The following is a 21,161-nucleotide window of genomic DNA, read 5'->3' on the forward strand; positions in this document are numbered from 1 at the left end:
TGTATGGTATGCCTCCCAAGAATGACAAGGGTCCTCTCATTTCCGTACACTTTTCTCGACTATCAACAATTGTACACCAGCGACACTTGTTACACATCCTCTCGTTTCGTCTATTGAAATAAATCAACGCATTTACGGCATTTAGAGAGCACGGAGATACCCCCCTTTTCGAACTGTCTTGCTTGTTTTGGATTCCTTTTCGTGTGTTGCTATCTCTTGCGCGTCTCTCCGACCCAGCTCGCGACCTAGAACTACCACCCCTCCCCCCTTGACCGACTAATTTGGGGGAGAGACATGACGGCGATTTTTTGAAGAGCATCATCACCGCCAAAACCCCTTCCTGAATACGAGCACGCACGCCCACCATGGAGACGGCGGCGTCTCCCCACCTGCCGCCAACGCCTCTCAACGGCGATAGCAACGGTGTCAACGGCACGGCCCTCGTTGCTATGGACCCAGCCCGCGTCGTCGACCATCTGGCTCAGCTGCTCGAGGCCGCACTCGGTGCAACACGCGAGGAGCTCGAAGCCCCCGGCAGCCTGTTGTCCAAGGCTCGACACGCCGATACCCTCCAGCGATGTACTCGCTTCACCAGTGATGTCCAGGTGTCTCTGTACATACAGAAGGACCTCCCTGCGGCACCTCAGCTGGAGAATGGCGATGGAGAGCCAAGTATGTCGTTGCACACACACACACACACACACACACCGGACCATTGCCCATCTGGTCTACATGGCTTGGCTAATATAAAGTTCGAGCAGGACAAGTTCTACACACATACACTATCGCGTCGGATCTGTCTTCGACGCCGACGACCGTCGCCTTCCTGGTCCTCCTGAAGCGTCCGCAGCCTCTCGACCCATCCGTCCCCTTATCCTCCCAGTTGCAGGTTCTCAACCTGCCAGGCCCGGCGTACCTTGCCGCCACCGCCAGCGAGCAGGGTCCGTCGGCCTCGCCTTTCGAATACCTCCAACTCTTCCTCCACAATGGTCTGGCGCCATACTTCGACGCGAGTACCAAGAGCCAACAGATGATAGGGGGAAGCCGTGGCAGGGCTGATGTCGACGCCAAGACCGGTATACCTGTCACGAAGAAGAGATGGACCGAGCTGGAGCTGAGCCTGTCACACCTGCAGCAGAATGTCGAGATCCCAGAGGTTCTGCTGCCCTTCCATCCGATCGTCCAGACCGCCCTCGACGATGCCGCCGCCCGCCATACCAAGCCCTCCATCGATCTAATTCCTGCCGCCCTCCTCTCGGACAGTCAGTTCCTCAACAAACTGCAAGCAAACGTGAACAACTGGATTAAGTCCATCCAGGTCATTACCAAGATGAACCGCGACCCCGCGACCGGGACTGCCAACCAGGAGATCAACTTCTGGCTGTCCATGGAGGCGGCGTTGGGCGGCATCGAGGGGCAGCTTTCTAGTGACGGCGTGCGCCTGACGCTGGAGATTCTCAAGCACGCAAAGCGATTTCAGGCCACCGTCAGTTTTGGTGCAGATACGGGCCTCAAGGAGGCCATGGACACAGTCCAGAAGTATAACCAGCTCATGCGTGACTTCCCTCTGGACGAGCTCCTCTCAGCAACATCTCTGCCCAAGGTGCGAGATGCTATCGATCAGATCTTCACACACCTGAACAAGAAGCTGAGGATATGTCCCTATCCGATCCGGAGGGCGCTCCCCCTGGTGGAAGCTATATCCGCCGATCTAGATGAGGTCATGCATCGTCTGCTCCCCGGCACTGAGCTTGTTGACCTTGACTACCAGGAGTTCAGGAACGTCATGCGCATGACAGAGAGAGTCTTCAGAGCCTGGGATGATAACCGGAAATCCTTCACAGATGTTGCACGCGACGTCACGCGGAGGAGAAACGAAAAGTTTATCCCCATCAAGATCACCCCCAGGCATGCCGAGTTACAGTCCCGCCTGAAGTACGTCAGCAACTTCCGTGACAATCACGAGCAGCTGCAGAAGACGATTGTCGATGTTCTGGGGCCGAAAACTGTCGCCGAGGTAACAGACACCGCTGCAATCACCGGAGGTGTCGTTGTCGAAGAGATGGGTGATGTCGATGCAGTCGAGGAAGTCAAACAAGCCTGGGAGGCTCTCCGGAATGTGGACTTGCTCGATGTGTCTCCCGAAGGAACCCAGAAATGGGTCAAGGCCGAGGAGACCTACAACGAACGTACGTCACGCGTCGAAAACTCCATCATCGCTCGGCTACGAGATCGTTTGGCCACGGCCAGGAATGCCAACGAGATGTTTCGCGTCTTTTCGAAATTTAATGCCTTGTTTGTGCGGCCTAAGATCCGAGGTGCCATTGCCGAGTACCAGACCCAGCTCATCGACAATGTGAAACAGGCCATCAACTCGCTGCACGAGCGTTTCAAGCAGCAATATGGTCACTCTGAAGCGCATGCGATGGCACAGCTCCACGACCTCCCTCCTGTGTCTGGGGCGATCATATGGGCACGTCAGATAGAGCGGCAGCTTGACGGCTACATGAAGAAGGTGGAGGATGTCCTCGGAGCGAACTGGGCCATCCACACCGAAGGAGAGAAACTCAAGAACGAGGGTGATCTCTTCCGGAAGAAGTTGGACACTCGGCCCATCTACGACGCCTGGCTTCACGATGTGCAGAGAAAGCAGATTACAATCTCGGGGCTTCTTTTCACCGTGAACAGGATCCGGTCTGCTGGCAATATTCTGGAGCTGCAGGTGAACTTTGATGCCCAGGTCATCGCCCTGTTCAAGGAAGTTCGGAATCTGCTGTGGCTGAACTACGCCGTCCCCCACGCCATCAACACTGTATCCAAAGAGGCAAAGCGAGTCTATCCCTTTGCTGTCAGCCTCATGGAGAGCGTTCGAACCTTCGCACAGACCGACCGCCAGATCGCAGACATGCCGGATGTTTCTGTCCTACTTAGTGGGTACCGCAATGATGTCCAGTCGGCCATCCTCAAGGGCATACCACTACGATGGGAATCGTTCAATAATATGTACGAGCTGCATTTCAGGACGGATTCATCCAAGACGGAGAGCAAGCACGTCGCCTTCGTCAAGGAACTGGCATCAAAAGTATCGCTGCTTCAGACCAAGACGATGACGCTAGCAACAATCAACATTACCATCCAGAAGTCCCTCGCCGAGCTAGGCACCTGTCCCTACGAGGCCACGGCATTCGAGTCCAGACTGAGGACAATCCAGGAGGCCGTTGACCAGCTTAATCTGGAGCAGTACGTGAATCTGGGCTACTGGGTTGATGGCATGAACACCCAGATCAAGAATACGCTTCTTGTTCGCCTTCAACGCGCTATTCAAACCTGGATCGAGGCGTTCGAGGACGATTATTTTGAAGGCGAGGACAACCGCCGCAGAACCTTCACAGATGGTACAGCAGAGAGCAAAGCAGACAAGCCAACGATGAAGCGGTCGATACATGAGATTACGATGCGAAATCAAGTCATCTACCTGGATCCCCCTCTAGAGTACGCGCGAGCTACTTGGTTCCTGCAGCTCCAGGACTGGCTCGGTGTGATCTGCAATCTGCACAAGGTCAAGGCCACTCGGTATCAGATGAGCTTAAGCACTACAGCCTACGAAGAGCCTCGCTTTAATGACCTGCCTGCCGAGTGCACGGAAATGCTGACCCGCGTTCATGGCTCTGTCGAAAAGAAACTGTCGGAGGTTGGATCATATGTCGACAAGTGGCTTCAATTCCAATCTCTTTGGGACCTGCAGTCAGATCAAGTCTATGATCTTCTAGGTGATCAACTCTCTCGCTGGCTGCAGCTCTTGCAAGAGATTCGGAAGACACGTCAAACTTTCGATACCTCGGAGGTCAGCCGTTCTTTCGGCCATATTACGATCGATTATGACCAGGTACAAACCAAAGTCAACGCCAAGTATGATCAGTGGCAGCATGACATCCTTCTCAAGTTCGCAAGCCGCCTCGGTAATCGCATGCGGGACGTTCATGCTGAGCTTGAAAAGGCCCGGCGGGACCTGGAGGGCCAAAGCCTAGAAGCGTCATCCACTGCGCAGGCCGTGCAATTTATCACCATCGTCCAAAGCTGCAAGCGGCAGGTCAAGCTCTGGGCACCAGAGGTTGAGATCTTCCGCCAGGGCGAGTCGACTCTTGTGAGGCAGCGGTACCAGTTCCCCAACGACTGGCTCCATGCAGAACAAGTCGACGGCATGTGGGATGCACTTAATGAGCTTCTCGCACGCAAGTCCAAGGTTGTACAGGACCAAACAGATGCCCTGCGTGCCAAGATCATCGCCGAAGACAAGGTCGTGGCCGACAAGATCACAGAGGTCGCGTCACAGTGGAACGAAGAGAAGCCGGTGTCCGGTACCATACCTCCTGATGAGGCTAATGCCACCTTGACCTCGTTTGAGACCAGAATTACACAACTGCAAGAGGAGTTCGCCATGGTTGCGAAAGCCAAGGAAGCTCTTGACCTTCCAGCCTCTGGTGATTCGTCTCTCGGTGTCATCCTGGAGGAGGTTCAGGACTTCAAGTCTGTTTGGGCTTCCCTCTCGTTGATCTGGAAGAGTCTCAACGAGCTCCGGGAGATGCTCTGGACCAGCGTGCAACCAAGGAAGATCAGGTCCTCCATCGACAATCTCATCAAGATGACCAAGGAGATGCCCAGCAGAATGCGGCAGTATGCTGCTTTTGAGCACATTCAAAACATCCTTCGTCAATACCTCAAGGTCAATTCCCTGCTAGGTGATCTCAAGTCTGAAGCCGTGCGGGATCGGCATTGGACCAAGATCTGGAAGCAGATCAAGCCTGGAAAGCGGTACTCGCCCGTCTCCATGACCTTGGGCGATGTCTGGGATCTCAACCTAGTGGCGACCGAAGTCATCATCAAGGATATTATCACCCAGGCTCAGGGCGAGATGGCCCTGGAGGAATTCCTCAAGCAGGTCAAGGAGGATTGGACCAACTATCACCTCGACCTCGTCAACTACCAGAACAAGTGTCGCCTCATCCGCGGCTGGGACGAGCTCTTTGCAAAATGCAGCGAAAACCTCAATTCTCTGCAGGCCATGAGGCATTCGCCTTACTACAAGGAGTTTGAGGAGGAAGCTTCTACCTGGGAAGATAGGCTCAACCGCGTCCATGTGCTCTTTGACGTGTGGATTGACGTTCAGCGTCAATGGGTGTATCTCGAAGGTGTGTTCACCGGCAACGCAGACATCAAGCATCTACTGCCCATCGAATCCTCGCGCTTTCAAAACATCAACAGCGAATTCTCAGCAGTCATGAAGAAGGTCTACAAACAGCCGACCGTCCTGGATGTCCTCAACATCCCCAATGTGCAGAAGTCTCTGGAGCGCCTGGCCGAGCTTCTCAACAAGATTCAAAAGGCCCTCGGTGAATACCTCGAGAAAGAGCGTGTGTCATTCCCGCGGTTCTACTTCGTCGGTGACGAAGATCTTCTAGAAATGATTGGTAACAGCAACGATACCCTGCGTATTGCCAAGCACTTCAAAAAGATGTTTGCGGGTCTCTCTGGCCTGGTCATGGATGAGGAAGGTGTTATCTCCGGCTTCACGTCCAAGGAAGGCGAGGTTGTGCGATTGAAGAAGCAAATCTCGGTCATTCAGACCCCCAAGATCAACGACTGGCTTGCTCTTCTGGAGGGCGGCATGCGAGCGACGCTTGCCGAGCTGTTGGCCGAGGCTATAGAACAGTACACGCCGATCTTCTCCAGCGAAGAAATCGAGCAGGCTGCCCTGAACGAGTTCATGGAGGCATATCCAAGCCAGATCGTGGTCCTAGCTACTCAAGCAGTCTGGACGACAGCTGTTGACCAGGCCCTGGCCGATGGCGGAAAGGGTCTGCAGACACTGTTCGAGCGCGAGGTGCAGGTACTTCGACTGCTCGCCGAGACCGTGCTGGGCGACCTCGAGGTGCTTCTGAGGAAGAAGTGCGAACAGCTCATTACCGAGTGTGTCCACCAACGCGATACCATCGAGAAGTTGATGAACCTCAATGCGAACACCCCAACGCACTATATGTGGCTTCTGCAGATGCGCTACGTCTACAGTCCTCAGGGCGAGTACCTCGACCGTCTGCACATCAAGATGGCAAACGCCAGGCTCAACTACGGCTACGAATACCTGGGTGTTCCAGACAGGCTTGTCAGGACACCGCTGACGGACAGATGCTTCCTAACGCTTACTCAGGGTCTCTGTCAGCGCCTTGGAGGCTCGCCATACGGGCCTGCTGGTACCGGTAAGACAGAATCTGTCAAAGCGCTCGGTGTCGAACTTGGCAGGTTCACTTTGGTCTTCTGCTGCGACGATACTTTTGACTTCCAGGCCATGGGGCGCATCTTCCTTGGTATCTGCCAAGTTGGTGCATGGGGCTGTTTCGACGAGTTCAACCGGCTGGAAGAGCGGATTCTGTCCGCTGTGTCTCAGCAGATTCAGAACATCCAGCTTGGTCTCAAGCAGGGCGTCGAGGACGACAAGGCCCAAATTGAGCTTGTTGGTCGTCAGCTTCACGTCAACGAGAATACGGGCATCTTCATTACTATGAACCCTGGTTACGCTGGCCGGTCCAATCTGCCAGACAATCTCAAGAAGCTCTTCCGAAGCGTGGCCATGTCTAAGCCCGACAAGGAACTTATTGCCGAAGTCATGTTGTATTCTCAAGGGTTTAACCAAGCCAAGCAGCTCTCCAAACACACCGTGCCATTCTTCGACCAGTGTGCAGCTAAACTGTCGAAACAAGCGCATTACGACTTTGGTTTGCGTGCCTTGAAGAGCGTCCTGGTTAGTTCCGGCGGCCTGAAACGTGCTCGACTTGTCGAGAATGATGGCAAGCTTGGCGCTGAGGAAGTGGTCGAGCCTGAAATCATTGTGCAGAGCATCCGTGAAACTATCGCTCCAAAGCTGATCAAGTCTGACGTCGACATCATGACGGACATCGAGCAAGAATGCTTCCCCGACGTCAAATACGTGCCTGCGAACCTGCACAAGTTGGAAGAGGCTATACGTCGTCTGGCAGGCGAGAGACAGCTCGTGGTCACTGACCTCTGGATGACCAAGATCCTCCAGCTTTACCAGATCCAGAAGATCCACCATGGTGTCATGATGGTTGGAAATTCTGGAACGGGCAAATCGGCTGCTTGGAGACTTCTGCTCGATGCCCTCCACCAGGTTGAGGGAGTCGAGGGCGTGTCACATGTGATTGACTCCAAAGTCATGTCCAAAGAGGCGCTCTACGGCAACCTGGATTCGACTACCAGAGAGTGGACAGATGGTCTCTTTACAAGCATTCTGCGTAAGATTGTGGATAACCTCCGTGGCGAAGACTCAAAGCGGCACTGGATCGTTTTTGATGGCGACGTCGATCCTGAGTGGGTTGAGAACCTGAACAGTGTGCTCGACGACAACAAGCTGCTCACCTTGCCAAACGGTGAGCGTCTCAACCTGCCACCCAACGTTCGCATCATGTTCGAGGTGGAAAATCTCAAGTATGCCACGCTCGCTACCGTCAGTCGATGCGGCATGGTCTGGTTTAGCGAAGACACTGTCTCGCCTAGCATGATGGTGGCCAACTACCTCAACACCCTACGCACTGTCGCTTTCGAAGATCTGGACGAAGATGCGGTCGCCACCGGTCAGAGCTCCGCCAAGGCACTGGCCGTTCAATCCCAGGCAGCGGACCTGCTGCACGCCCACCTGGAGATTGATGGTTTCATCCTCGCTGCCCTCAAGGAAGCTGAGGGCTACAACCACATCATGGATTTCACGGTTGCCAGAGTGCTTAATACGCTCTTCTCTCTCCTCAACAAGGCAGTTCGTGATATTATCGAATACAACAACCAGCATGTGGACTTTCCCTTGGATTCGGAGCAAGTGGAAGGTTTCATCTCCAAGAAACTACTACTGGCTCTGGTCTGGGCATTGACTGGTGATTGCCCATTGGCGGATCGAAAGACATTTGGCGATAGAGTATGTGGGCTGGCTGACTTTGGGTCGCCACCGCTGGACGGCACCAGCGCTCTCATCGACTTCGACGTCTCGCTACCACAAGCAGAGTGGACTCCCTGGCAGAACCAGGTACCGACAATCGAGGTCAACACCCACTCAATCACACAAACAGATGTTGTCATCCCGACGCTCGACACGGTTCGTCACGAAGATGTCCTATACTCTTGGTTGGCTGAGCACAAGCCTCTCCTACTCTGCGGTCCTCCTGGCTCTGGTAAGACGATGACGCTGTTCAGCGCTCTTCGAAAGCTCCCGAACATGGAGGTCGTGGGTCTCAACTTCTCGAGTGCCACTACACCTGACCTCCTCATCAAGACGTTCGAGCAGTACTGTGAATACAAAAAGACACTAAATGGAGTCATGTTGTCACCTACTCAGATTGGAAGGTGGCTCGTCATTTTCTGTGATGAGATCAACTTGCCCGCCCCAGACAAGTATGGCACACAGAGAGCTATTTCCTTCCTGCGTCAACTTGTCGAGCACAACGGATTCTGGAGGACCTCCGACAAGGCCTGGGTTACGCTCGACAGAATCCAATTCGTTGGTGCTTGCAACCCTCCAACAGACGCCGGCCGTACGCCGATGGGCGACCGTTTCCTCAGGCACGCACCTCTCATCATGGTCGACTATCCTGGCGAGCAGTCTCTTCTTCAGATTTACGGCACATTCAACTCTGCAATCCTCAAAATCATTCCTTCACTTCGTGGATATGCAGAGCCGCTCACCCAGTCGATGGTGCGGTTCTATCTCGAATCTCAGCAGCGGTTCACGCCCAAGATTCAGCCACACTATGTCTACAGTCCTCGTGAATTGACCCGGTGGGTCCGCGGCGTATACGAGGCCATCCGGCCCCTGGAGACTCTCTCCGTCGAGGGCTTGATCAGAATCTGGGCGCACGAGGCTTTGCGTCTGTTCCAGGATCGTCTCGTCGAAGACGACGAGCGAAAGTGGACGGACGATGCTGTTCGCCGAATCGCCTTGGACTTCTTCCCCACCATCGATGACCAGCAGGCTCTTGGCGGGCCCATCCTATTCTCTAACTGGCTGTCCAAGAACTACGTACCGGTCGACCGCGAGCAACTTCGTGATTTCGTCAAAGCTCGACTCAGAACGTTCTGCGAGGAAGAGGTCGACGTGCCGCTCATATTATTTAATGATGTCCTGGAACACGTCCTTCGTATCGATCGTGTCTTTAGGCAACCCCAGGGGCATCTCATCTTGATTGGTGTCAGCGGATCGGGAAAGACTACCCTGTCCCGCTTCGTTGCTTGGATGAACGGCTTGAAGGTCTACCAGATCAAGGTGCACGGCAAATACTCAGCAGAGGACTTTGACGAGGATCTCCGAGAAGTCTTACGACGCTGCGGCTGCAAGGGTGAAAAGATGTGCTTCATTATGGACGAGTCAAACGTCCTGGACTCGGGCTTCCTCGAGAGGATGAACACGCTGCTCGCCAATGCGGAGGTTCCTGGTTTGTTCGAAGGCGATGAGTTTGCAGCGCTTATGACGGCTTGCAAGGAAGGGGCCCAACGTCAAGGCCTGCTTCTCGACTCTCAAGAGGAGCTCTACAAGTGGTTCACATCGCAGATTGTCAAGAACCTACACGTTGTGTTCACCATGAACCCACCAGAGGATGGTCTTTCATCCAAGGCAGCTACCAGTCCGGCGTTGTTCAACCGTTGCGTGCTTAATTGGTTCGGCGACTGGTCTGATCAAGCCCTGTTCCAAGTTGCTCACGAGCTCACGCACTCGGTGGATCTAGACCGCTCCAACTTCCAGGCGCCCGACACGATCCCTGTTGCGTATCGTGCCCTCACCCTGCCTCCTTCGCACAGAGAGACAGTTGTCAATTCGATGGTGTACATCCACTACTCTTTGGCACGCTTCAATGAAAAGCTGCGGAGGCAACAGGGCAAGGTCACGTTCCTCACCCCACGTCACTTCCTCGATTTTGTGGCGCAATACGTCAAATTGTACAATGAGAAGCGTGAAGATCTCGAAGAACAACAGCGCCATCTCAATGTTGGTCTTGAGAAGCTGCGAGACACCGTGGACAAGGTCCGCGACCTACGAGAGAGCCTTGCAGAGAAGAAGGCGCAGCTAGAGCAAAAGGATATCGAGGCGAACGAGAAGCTGCAGCGTATGGTTGCTGACCAGCGAGAAGCTGAGCAGCGGAAGAGCACGTCCCTGGAAATTCAAGTCGCGCTGGAGAAGCAAGAGGCTGAGGTTGCGTCGAGAAAGAAGGTCGTTTTGGAGGACCTGGCAAAGGCTGAGCCCGCTGTTGAATCAGCCAAGGCCAGTGTCAGCAACATCAAGAGGCAACATCTCACGGAAGTCCGATCCATGAACACGCCGCCTTCAGGTGTCAGGCTCGCCCTCGACTCTGTCTGCACTCTTATCGGTCACAAGGTCAATGATTGGAAAGCTATCCAGGCCGTGGTGCGACGAGACGATTTCATTGCTAGTATCATCAATTTCGACAACGAGAGGCAGATGACAAAGGCGCTGCGCATCAAGATGCGGAATGAGTTCTTGTCCAACCCCGAATTCACTTTCGAAAAGGTCAACCGTGCCAGCAAGGCTTGTGGTCCTCTGGTCCAGTGGGTGGAGGCCCAAGTCAACTTCGCCGAGATTCTGGATCGGGTTGGTCCACTGAGGGCGGAGGTCGACCAGCTAGAGGAGCAGGCTCTGCAGACGAAAGCCGAGGCCAAAGCTATCGAGAACAACATTGCCCATCTCGAGCAGAGCATTGCAACGTACAAGACCGAATACGCTGCGCTCATCAGCGAGACGCAGGCCATCAAATCCGAGATGCAGAGGGTGCAGTTCAAGGTCGATCGATCCGTGAAGCTGCTTGACAGCCTCTCATCCGAACGCGTTCGCTGGGAAGAGGGCAGTAAATCCTTTGAGACGCAGATCAGCACGTTGGTGGGAGACGTGCTCGTCGCGGCAGCGTTCCTCGCTTACAGTGGTCTCTATGATCAGACTTTCCGCAAGTCCATGCTAGAGGATTGGCTCCACCAGCTGCACCTGTCTGGCATTCAGTTCAAGCCACACAATCCCTTCACCGAGTATATGTCGACCGCAGACGAACGCCTCAAGTGGCAGGAGAACAGCCTGCCAGTTGATGATCTCTGCACTGAGAATGCCATCATCCTGCAGCGGTTCAACCGATACCCGTTGATCATCGATCCGTCCGGCCGCGTCAACGAGTTCTTACAAAAGGAGTGCAAGGACCGCCGTTTGACTGTCACTAGCTTCCTGGACGATTCGTTCACCAAACAGCTTGAGAGCTCACTCCGTTTCGGCAATCCCATCCTCATCCAAGATGCAGAGTACCTCGATCCCATCCTGAACCATGTACTGAACAAAGAGTACCAGAAGACGGGTGGTCGTGTCCTCATCCAACTCGGAAAGCAGCAGATCGATTTCTCGCCGTCTTTCAAGATCTATCTATCCACGAGAGACCCTTCTGCAACCTTCGCGCCCGATATCTGCAGTCGCACGACCTTCGTGAACTTTACAGTCACTCAGAGCAGTCTCCAGACGCAGTCTCTGAACGATGCACTCAAGTCAGAACGGCCAGATGTTGACGAGAGACGATCGAACCTTATCAAGCTTCAGGGCGAGTTCAAGGTGCATCTGCGCCAGCTTGAGAAACGCTTGCTTCAGGCTCTCAACGAGTCACGTGGTAATATTCTAGATGACGACAATGTCATCGAAACCCTGGAAACGCTGAAGACCGAGGCGGCTGAGATTTCGGCCAAGATGAGCAACACCGAAGGTGTCATGGCTGAGGTTGAGCAAATCACCCTGGAGTACGATGTCATCGCCAAGTCTTGTAGTGCAGTCTTCACAGTTCTCGAGCAGCTGCACTACCTGAACCACTTTTACCAGTTCTCGCTGCAGTACTTCCTCGACATCTTCCACCGCGTCCTACACAACAACCCGAACTTGTCTAAGGAGACCAACCACAAAGTCCGTCGCGACATCATCGTCAAAGACCTTTTCATCACCACCTTCAAGAGGACTGCCCTTGGACTGCTTCAGAAGGACCGCATTACTCTCGCCATGTTGCTTGCCCAAGCGTCGCCGTATAAGATGGACAAGGACTTGATCGACATCATTCTTGACGAGAAGGTGCCAGGCATGGATGTATCGACCGAGGTGGATGCCAAGGATGATGCATTCATCAGCGCCAGGAAGTTGCCTGCGCTGAAGGACAAGATTGACCAGGTGCCTCAAGATGAGTGGGATCGTTTCTTCTCCGAGGAGCTTGCTGAAAACTGCGTGCCCAAGATCTGGAACGACGAGACTGAGCCGATTGACCAGGCTCTGTCGTCCCTGCTTCTTATCAAACTCTTCCGCCTTGACCGCTTTGTCCCCGCCGCTGAGCGCTTCGTGGGTCTTGTCTTCGGCAGTGATTTGTTCGATATTGTCGAGGACCTCAAGGCTACGGTCACGGAAGTATCTGCAACCAGGCCAGTCGCTCTGGTCTCGAGCCCAGGCTTCGACGCCAGCTACAAGGTCGACAGCCTTGTCGAGAGGATGCGCGTCCGGTGCACCAACATTGCCATGGGATCCAACGAGGGTCTTGCCAGTGCAGACAAGGCCGTCAGCCACGCTGCCCAAGTTGGCTCCTGGGTACTTGTCAAGAACGTCCACCTTGCACCAACTTGGCTTCAAAGTCTGGAGAAGCGCATGGAGTCGCTCAACCCCAACCCAGAGTTCAGGCTGTTCCTCTCCATGGAGTCGAGCCCGAAGATCCCTGTCAATTTACTTCGCGCCTCTCGCGTGCTCATGTACGAGCAGCCTGCTGGTGTGAGGGCCAACATGAAGGACTCTATGTCTTCGCTCTCTACCAGGCCTGCCAAGAGCCCTGTAGAGAGGCAGAGGCTGTACCTTTTGCTATCTTTCTTGCACGCTGTGGTTCAGGAGCGTCTGCGATACGCACCAAACCTTGGATGGAAGGGCTTCTGGGAATTTAACGATAGTGATGTAAGTTCTGTTGTTGCCTCCAAGTACAGACTCTTCAGGCTCTACATACGCTAACTTTGAGACACAGTATGAATGCTCCGCGTTTGTCATCGATACGTGGGTGGAAACCGTTGCTCAGAATAGGACCAACATCGCGCCGCAGAACATCCCCTGGGATATGATCCGCTACCTCGTCACAGAGACTTACGGTGGCAAGATCGACGATGAGGGCGACTTCAAGCTTCTCAACCAACTTGTCCACTCATTCCTGACCCCTGCCGCCTACGACATTGGCCACAAACTTGTCGAGGGCGGTGACAAGGAGGGTAGTCTCGAGGTGCCCTCGGGCACATCCATGCAGGACTTTATGAGCTGGGTCCAGAAGCTCCCTGAGCGTGAGCCGCCTACTTACCTGGGCCTGCCTGCCAATGCCGAAAAGCTGCTGCTTGTCGGACTCGGCAAGAGTATGATCCAGAACTTGAGGAAGGTCTCGGACCTGTTGGATGAGAGCGAGCAGGTGATGACGGAGGCCGCGCAGGCTGCTTAGATGGACCAACTTGAAATGGAGTGGGTTGAAACTGGCCGCATGGGGATAAATTACGGAAGTAGGCAGAGAAGAGCGGCGTCTTTCTTATGTTTAACTGATTTTTCGGGTTCTCTAGACTGTGGTGGCGTATGGACAACAACAGGATGGAGGGGCCTCATTTCAATGTGGTTTTGTGTTTAGTGCAGATACCCTTCAGTCACCATGGCAGGTCAATAACCTTTTTCCTTTTGTCACATATCTTCTTCCTTCTTTCTAGACTTGTAGAGCAATGCACTGGAGATGTACCTTCAAATCAGCCAGTTCGTCTTTGTCAAACTATGAAGTCTTGACAGTCATCATCATCATCATCATCACCTCGATGTCTGCGTGCCCCGGGCATAAACACCGGGTGGAACGGGTTCGGCGGTGGAATACGGAATGCCTACTGTCTCGTATCCTCGTTGGCCATGAAAAACGACGCAGACCCTTTCACAAGATGTTTTTCACGTTCGTACCATATTATGCCATGTAATTCATCACTATGTTTATGAATTGTATACATATTAGAATCCAAGCCCAAGTATTTATCCAATCCCTGAATCCGTAACCCTCCTCTCTGTGTATATGTATGTATACACGGGGCGCCTTTGTGACCTTCAGCACCGTTATCTGAAGATCTTTCTTTATACACGCGCCTTCCTGTCCCGTAGTGGATCTTGACAGTCATCAAAATCATCCTCGTCCCTTTCTCTTCCCCCATCTTTCACCTTCACATTTCCTTGGTTGATTGAGACATTAAACAAACCCTTGAAGTTTTTTTTTTTTCAGTCGACCCTCTTACTGAGCCGCCGCCTTGATGATATCCGCAGCCCTCTCAGCAATCGCATACACCGGCGCCTGCAAGTGCGCCCCCACCAGCACGGGCATGATACCGGCGTTCACAACCCGCAGGTTCGTGGTGCCGTAGACGACCAGCTCGGAGTCGACGACGCCGCCCAGCTCAAGAGGCAACATGGCTGTCGTTCCCGAGGGGTGAAACTCGGTGGCGATGTTCTGCTTCACGAGGGCGAGCAGCTGTGCGTTGATGTCGCTGGTGGTGGCGGTGGTTGGGCAAAAGTACGGCGACTGGACGGCGGGCTGGAGCTCGGCGACGGGGGCGGTGTTGATGAGCTCGCAGTTGAAGAGGAGGGCGCGCGCCATGGCGAGGCAATCCAGAGGTTCGGAGCAGTAGCGCGGGTCGACGAGGGGCATGTCGAAGATGCTGGCGGACGAAGGGCGCACGGTGCCGCGGGACAGCGGGCGCTGCATGGCAGTGGAGATGGTTCCGATGGAGTCGGCGAGGATCTCGACGGCGCCCTCTGCCGGGTCGCGGAGGAGCGGGAGCTGCTGCTGGAGCTGGGCGAGGTAGCCCTGGCGGACGGTCGCCGCCGTGCCTGCGGGCAGCGTCGTGTCGACGTCACTCTGGCTCGCGTTTTGGAGCAATTCCGCCCAGTCGTCGGCGATCAGCTCCATGGAGGGGAAGGCAATCGTGCTGATCATTGGTGCCGTCAAGGGTCCCGTGCGGTTGGCGTAGTACTCCTCTGTCGCCGCATTCAGGGCGTCGGCGTTGGAGGTGACCTTGTCTGCCGTGAGCAAGGAGCTGTTCTCAACTGTAGGCCTCTCAAGCGTCAGCATATCATAAATATAGTGCGCATTATGAGAGATTTGGGGGCACAGGTGCCACTACAACTACCACTTACACAAGTACCTGGGGTGGTTCATCCCGTGGTCCTGCAGGTTCGCTCCGACGCCTGGAAGATCAATCACAACAGGGACGCCCAGGGACTCAAGAACGTCGCTGGGGCCGATGCCTGAGATCTGCAAGAGTGTCGGCGAGAAGATGGCTCCCGCTGCCAGGATCACCTCGTTCGTACAAGTGACATTGACCGTAGCGTTTTGGGCTGATTGAGCAAACTGTTGAAAGGGTGCAGCCAGCCAGTCAGCTATAATCATCTTTGGGCCGACGTCGAGACAAGTGTTCAACGCACCTCCACTCCGACAGCTCTCTGCGATGTACCGTCTGCGTCTTGCTCCAAAAGAAGCCTGGTAACCATCTGCTCCGTCGCGATGTGCAGGTTCGCACGGTTAATCACCGGATCGAGGTAGGCCACTCGAGCGTCACAGCGGGACTGGTTGGAAGCAGACATGCTCGAGGGGTTGATAAAAGCGCCACCTCCGGTACCGTTGTTCGGGTCCGCAAGGGCAGGCACTCCCAGCTGCTCGAAGCCCTGCAAGATGTTGGCTAAATAATGGTTTTTGTCAGTCAACTACTGTCACTCGCATACAGTTGAACAAGAACCCTCTTTCACGTTAGCCATACCAGATTGCGGATAGAGAAAGTGAGGGTAGGCAATCTGCACAGGACCCGTCTCGCCGTGAATATCCGACTGGGACTCTATGCCAAATTCTTGGGTGGTCGCGTCATCAACGTCCATAACGAAAGTCTCGCTCTGTTCCCGTAAAGATGTGTCAGTGAGCGAGCTCTTCTTCTTGACCACCGCATATTGTTTTTGTTCTCTCTGACCTTCTCAAAGTACGGCAGTAGATCCATCCATCCCCAGCCATAAGTAGGAGTGTCGAATCCGTTGTTGTTCAGGTTGTCCCATGCATCGTAATCCTGCGCAGACCCGCGGGTCCAGACCATCCCGTTCAGAACGGTCCCACCACCAACCACTTTTCCTTGATTAAAGACAACAGCCTGGCCATCGAGGTACTCCTGTCCCACGGTTCTGAGATTCCAGTCGTAGTTCGTGTTGAGATCTGCGCCAACTTCAGAAGGCACCATGACGGTGTAGCCCTCAGTGTCCCTGTCATCTCATTAGGGGTGTGGTCTTCTCCAGGGGAAGTGCAAATAATCAAGTATTGACTATACTTACAAAGTACCGGCCTCAAGCAACAAAACCGTAACTGCAGAAAAGGTCAACACCCAACTTGGAATTTCCTTGAAAGAGGATTTCTTTTGAGAGTTGAATTGTTAAAGAATCAAGGACTAACCATCAGCGTCCTCGGTTAGTCTGTTGGCGACAACAAGCCCAGAGGGTCCACCACCAACAATAATGTAGTCATATTCATTTTGGAGAGAAGCAGTTAATGCACTAGGCGGAAGGTATAAGCAATTTGACAGTGGGAGTATATAAGCCAAGATCGCGGCGCCTGAAATGGGTAGACTAAGATGCCACATCTTGCAGGTTCAATACCGAAGGGGCAAAGTGAAATAAAGACTTGAAAAAATAGTTGAAACAAGAAGTGATAAAAAAAAAAAAAAAGAAAAAGAAAAAGAGACCAGAAAAACACAGAAATATGAGCGAGTGTATGATTTCCCCCTATTATCTGGGCGGTGTAGAACAAAAAAGTTGTAGTAAACGAAAGACACGGTCCAATAGACCAAAAAATGAACGTACTTGGGTGAACGAGCAGACAAACAAGACATTCGCACGGGTATCCCCAAAAAAGCGAGTGGCTGGATTTAAATACTTTAGGCAACAAACAGGAAAGGAAAGAAAGAAAAAAATGGCTCAGGAATATTCACAGCAAGAACCGAAAACTTCTTGTTAGTAACCTGGAAGTGGTCCTGCATGATGTATGTGCCAGCAGCCTTGTGGATCTTGGATGGACAACTCACACCAATGGCACAAGCCCATTGGCCGGCCTAGCGCGCCAGCGCAGACGATCGCCATCTCTCAGGGGAAGCCCGTTGTGTTGTCAGCCGCCTTCTGTATCTCCCGAGTCATCAACGATCTGCTTCACTCTATATCCGGAAAGGAAAAGTCCACATGTGGTAGCGCTCGTCTCTTCCAAGTGCTGATGATCAACCTTGCCGGGGACCCGAATAAAATGAAAAAGCAAAACACGCTTTAAATGTTAATTTCGGGCCCAATTAGGCATATATTGCATTGCGCTGTGCTTGCTCCTCGTATTCACACAAGGCCACACTGCTTCTGCGGGGACGAGTCAGCTGCCCTCTGCATTCATGTTGTGTAACGTTTGATAATTCTCTGGAGGCCAATACGAGGCGGACGGCACGAATGCAACGACGGCAGCTGCAGATGGCTGCCAGTGTTCGGAAATTTCCAAGGCTATCTCAGGGCCGTTGGGCTTGCGCTGTGCATATGAAGTATGCTGACCTTTCGTTTCAGACCGGATCATCTCCGAAAATGATGTAAAAGCTCGCGCGGGTGGGCTCATATCTCAATCAGCTCCATTCCACCCCAGAGTAGATCACTTTTCGCGTATATGCTGGCACCGGCTGCTGCCGCCGACGACAGACCGACAGAGTAATCGTGGGACCTCATCCCAGCCAACTCCGGTTGCTCGAAGATGCAACCTCGAAGCCAAGCGTCGGCGGTACGGCGAAGCGGGCATATGCGCTCATGTCTCAGTTCCAAGTCGCGAGGCAAACGGCCGTAGCGTAATCGCCATCATGACTGATGCTGATAAGCGCTTCCTGATCCTCCAGCTCGCCTCTTATGATGGCAATTGGGGCGCTTTGCCTGTCTGGGTGCACCGAGGTTTGGTTCCTGATGGTGATATCATGCCAGGTGAGCGCCTTGTGCGGATGAGCCTTGATAACGGCCTCCTTGGCGGCGAATCTGTGTGGGGTGGGAGGGGGGGTCATTGAAAGTTCAACCATCGTAACAGGAGTAGAGCAATAGGCGGGATTTAGTTGAGAGATCAATGCTTTTTCTCCCCACCCAAATGCAGAGGGAAGGGTCAAGAAGAAAACATCCCATACCTGCCTGCCATAAAGGTAGCAGCGAGCTGAAGGTCGTGAACGCTGGGGCCAATGGAGCATGCAACGTCTGCCGCTTGGTCTGCCGCGCGCTTGTGCGGGCTCGACTCTTGGCGCGAGATCAAAGGAGCGGTGTCATGGGCTGGAGGCGGCGGTACGGTCTGCTTCCTCAGGAGTGGCTGGACCTTATGATGGCGTCTTTCATCTTGATTCAGGATCCTCTCGATGAACCGTGTGGCCCTTGTTGAGTTCAGGATCTGCCGAATTCTCACAACATGACAAAGATCGGTCCCGATGTTCAAGTTCAACGGGAACCTTCTCAGGACCCTCGACGTTGCCATTCCTCACAGAATTTGCTGTGGTCAAGGATGGTGGTCGTCATTGTAAAAGCTTTGGGGTAGGAACAGTGAGTGCAGCGGCAGAAGGGATCACTGTAAGTCTGCTTATGTAAGCATATCACGGTGCATTGTCCACCGCCTAAAGAGAAGTCCAGATATATCCGTTGCAGGCTCACAAACTAGATATTGTAACAACATCATAGAAAAGCAATCTTCAGTTTCAATTTTTGGCTCAAGATAACATCAGTAAGCTATTAAAGAGAAAATAAAAAAGAGGAGGAAAAACCTTTTTCTGACACGCATTTTACACCACCTATTCTCCTAACCGCCGCCCCCGTCCACGATTCCGAATGAGATATGTTTTAAGCCCAGCCTTGGGCTCCCTCCCCGCCCCCCCCCCCAATCCTTTTAAGAGCACACGTGTTTAAGGCTGCCATCACCTGAGTGCTGGCGTCCACATAAACATTCTTGAAGTTTCAGACTCTCTCTACCAGCTCCCTCTCGTGTCCAAGCCTTGTTCTTCCCCAGATCCCCGTCCCCATGCTGCTGACCCCAACACTGCTTGCTTGCTGCTGCTCAACACCGGCCAGATCATACACGAGACAGATCTGACCAATAGCTTCTCCTAGGCCTATCCATAACTCAGCTTAGTTGTCCGCCAGCAACGGAGCACGCTCGGCATCGGCAGCATCCTGGTTCTTCTTGCCCCAGCCCAGCTCACGGCCCGTCCAGGCAGAGATGGCCACGACAGAGGACAAGACGAAAAGGATGGCCAGGATGACAAAGGCAAAGATCCACTGAAGCGCAATGATCTGTCGCTGGAACTGGGCGGCTCCCAGAGAGGCGGCAAGGACGCTGAGCCAGAAGCCCATCGTGTAATCCTTGTAGGCGACGATGAAGAAGAGGCCGTAGGCAAGGATGGACCAGACGAAGATGTTGGCAAAGATCCTTGCTACCAGGCTGTCCTCATGGGGCACCATGATGGCTCCGTTCCAATAAATGGCAACGAAGGTCCACGCTGTGGGGCCCGAGACCACGGGGACGTGGATGAAGCGCGGATACGCATGGTGACGGAAGGCGAGTGACGAGAGATTGAAGAAGTTGACAATGAGGATGATCTCGGCCCAAACGAAATGGCCCCGCACGAAGAGCATGACGAAGGCGAAGTGAAGGAGGTTGTTCAGGATGAAGTGGGAACCGCAGGCGCAGGCGGCGTTGACCTTCTCGATGTCGCTCGAGAAGAGGTGGAGGATGTACCCGAGCTGCAATATGAAGAGCACAATAAAGTAGGCATCTACGAGCGGGAAGTTAAGGCTGAAGCCAGACGGGTGCAGGAAATTCTGGCCTGGAATGGTCCGGCCGTGCTTCAGTTCGTCGGCAGGCGAGGCGACTGTGTAGTAGACAGATATAACGACAGAGAGGAGCCATGTGAGCAATGTCAACACCTTGTAGGTGATGACAGCTGAAGGGCTATGGGATTCCCTCTTGGAGAATGGGTTTACTATAAGGTGGTCAAGTTAGTCGGGCTATATTTGGGCCTGGACATCATCCATAGGGGAAAGGAAGGCAGGACAACATACTCCGGTTGATGTGGTCCATCTTGATTGATAGCGACGAAGACTTGGATGAAAAGAAGGCTTGGGTGATTGAAGTATCAAGAAATGTGTGTAATGGGTGTGAAGGGGAGCAGAAAGAACAAAGTCGTATGTGATGGAAAGAGTAAAGGGTCAATATGGGTGTGGGTGGGTTATAGAATGTCGCAGAATATCTGCGGGGAAGCCTGTCAAGTTCCCACCAGTGGAATGGGAGACGGTTTGGTCTGACTGAGGGAAAAATCAAGGGGGGAAAAGAGTGAGAGAAAAAGACAAACAGAAAAGTCGCGGAAGCAGCGGATTTTTAAAAGGGAGGCGACGGGAGGCCACGACGAGACGACGCGTCGTGGCCTGCCAGCCTGCCCGCTCTTTACCAGTGGCACCTGCTACATAGTGCCAGTACTAGCTACTTTCAGTACTTGATGTAGCTAGCTTGTAAGGAGCTATTTGTCCTCCAGTACTTGGTCCGTCTACTTAGAGGTAGGCATTTGCCGTGTGTCCTATCCTGGTCGTATGTTTCCTACCATAACTGGCAGCACAACACCCGCATATGCGGCAAGAGATCCTTGTCTCTGTGCCCATCTTCTGTAGCAAAACCAGCAAAACGAGGGTAGAAATGATAGAGAATGGGGAGGCAGATTGACCTATCATGTGGCTGGCTGCCCAAGTGGCCTGAGAAAAGAAGTCAGGATGGGAGAAAAGAGGAGGCGGTCTCTTGTCACAACAAATCACGCCAACGTATCGTGCTGAATTTGGTACAGAGCCTGCGTCACTTCTCCAGGAGACCTTCGCCGTACATGGCGAAATTGTCTGGCAGCACTGTCATCAAATTATACGAGTTGAGCTCGGACTTTGATCGTCGTCGTACTGCAGGACGGTTTGATGCCCTTTTGCCCCTTGGAGGGCAATACCGGTGGTATGTGTACAGTATTGCGAGCCT

General features: G+C 53.5%; 4 protein-coding genes across 4 annotated transcripts; 1 reads left to right on the forward strand and 3 right to left on the reverse strand.

The window, feature by feature from the left end:
- Positions 1-365: 365 nt before the first annotated feature.
- Positions 366-13,814, forward strand: M406DRAFT_89859 (uncharacterized protein; the record flags this gene model as incomplete). The annotated part of the gene is made up of 3 exons (XM_040926165.1): positions 366-672; positions 759-13,018; positions 13,086-13,814. 3 exons carry the CDS (start codon positions 366-368, stop codon positions 13,542-13,544), a joined length of 13,026 nt encoding a protein of 4,341 aa, XP_040778319.1. The 3' UTR covers positions 13,545-13,814.
- Positions 13,815-14,393: 579 nt separating this feature from the next.
- Positions 14,394-16,629, reverse strand: M406DRAFT_237359 (uncharacterized protein; the record flags this gene model as incomplete). Its single annotated transcript, XM_040916059.1, has 7 exons — positions 14,394-15,172; positions 15,263-15,463; positions 15,547-15,804; positions 15,883-16,012; positions 16,087-16,369; positions 16,439-16,469; positions 16,557-16,629. Coding segments are annotated over 7 exons (1,755 nt in total), but the record flags the coding sequence as incomplete, so codon positions are not given.
- Positions 16,630-17,430: 801 nt separating this feature from the next.
- Positions 17,431-18,649, reverse strand: M406DRAFT_321549 (uncharacterized protein). The gene is made up of 2 exons (XM_040919524.1): positions 18,295-18,649; positions 17,431-18,151 (listed from the first exon to the last, which is right to left on the reverse strand). The coding sequence occupies exons 1-2, from the start codon at positions 18,630-18,632 to the stop codon at positions 17,938-17,940; spliced, it is 552 nt and encodes a 183-aa protein (XP_040778321.1). The 5' UTR covers positions 18,633-18,649; the 3' UTR covers positions 17,431-17,937.
- Positions 18,650-19,276: 627 nt separating this feature from the next.
- On the reverse strand, positions 19,277-20,228 carry M406DRAFT_345406 (DUF1774-domain-containing protein; the record flags this gene model as incomplete). The annotated part of the gene is made up of 2 exons (XM_040922079.1): positions 19,277-20,130; positions 20,210-20,228. 2 exons carry the CDS (start codon positions 20,226-20,228, stop codon positions 19,277-19,279), a joined length of 873 nt encoding a protein of 290 aa, XP_040778322.1.
- Between the last annotated feature and the right edge of the window lie 933 nt (positions 20,229-21,161).

Source organism: Cryphonectria parasitica, assembly GCF_011745365.1.
Source record: "Cryphonectria parasitica EP155 unplaced genomic scaffold M406scaffold_3, whole genome shotgun sequence".
NCBI classification, from domain to species: domain Eukaryota; kingdom Fungi; phylum Ascomycota; class Sordariomycetes; order Diaporthales; family Cryphonectriaceae; genus Cryphonectria; species Cryphonectria parasitica.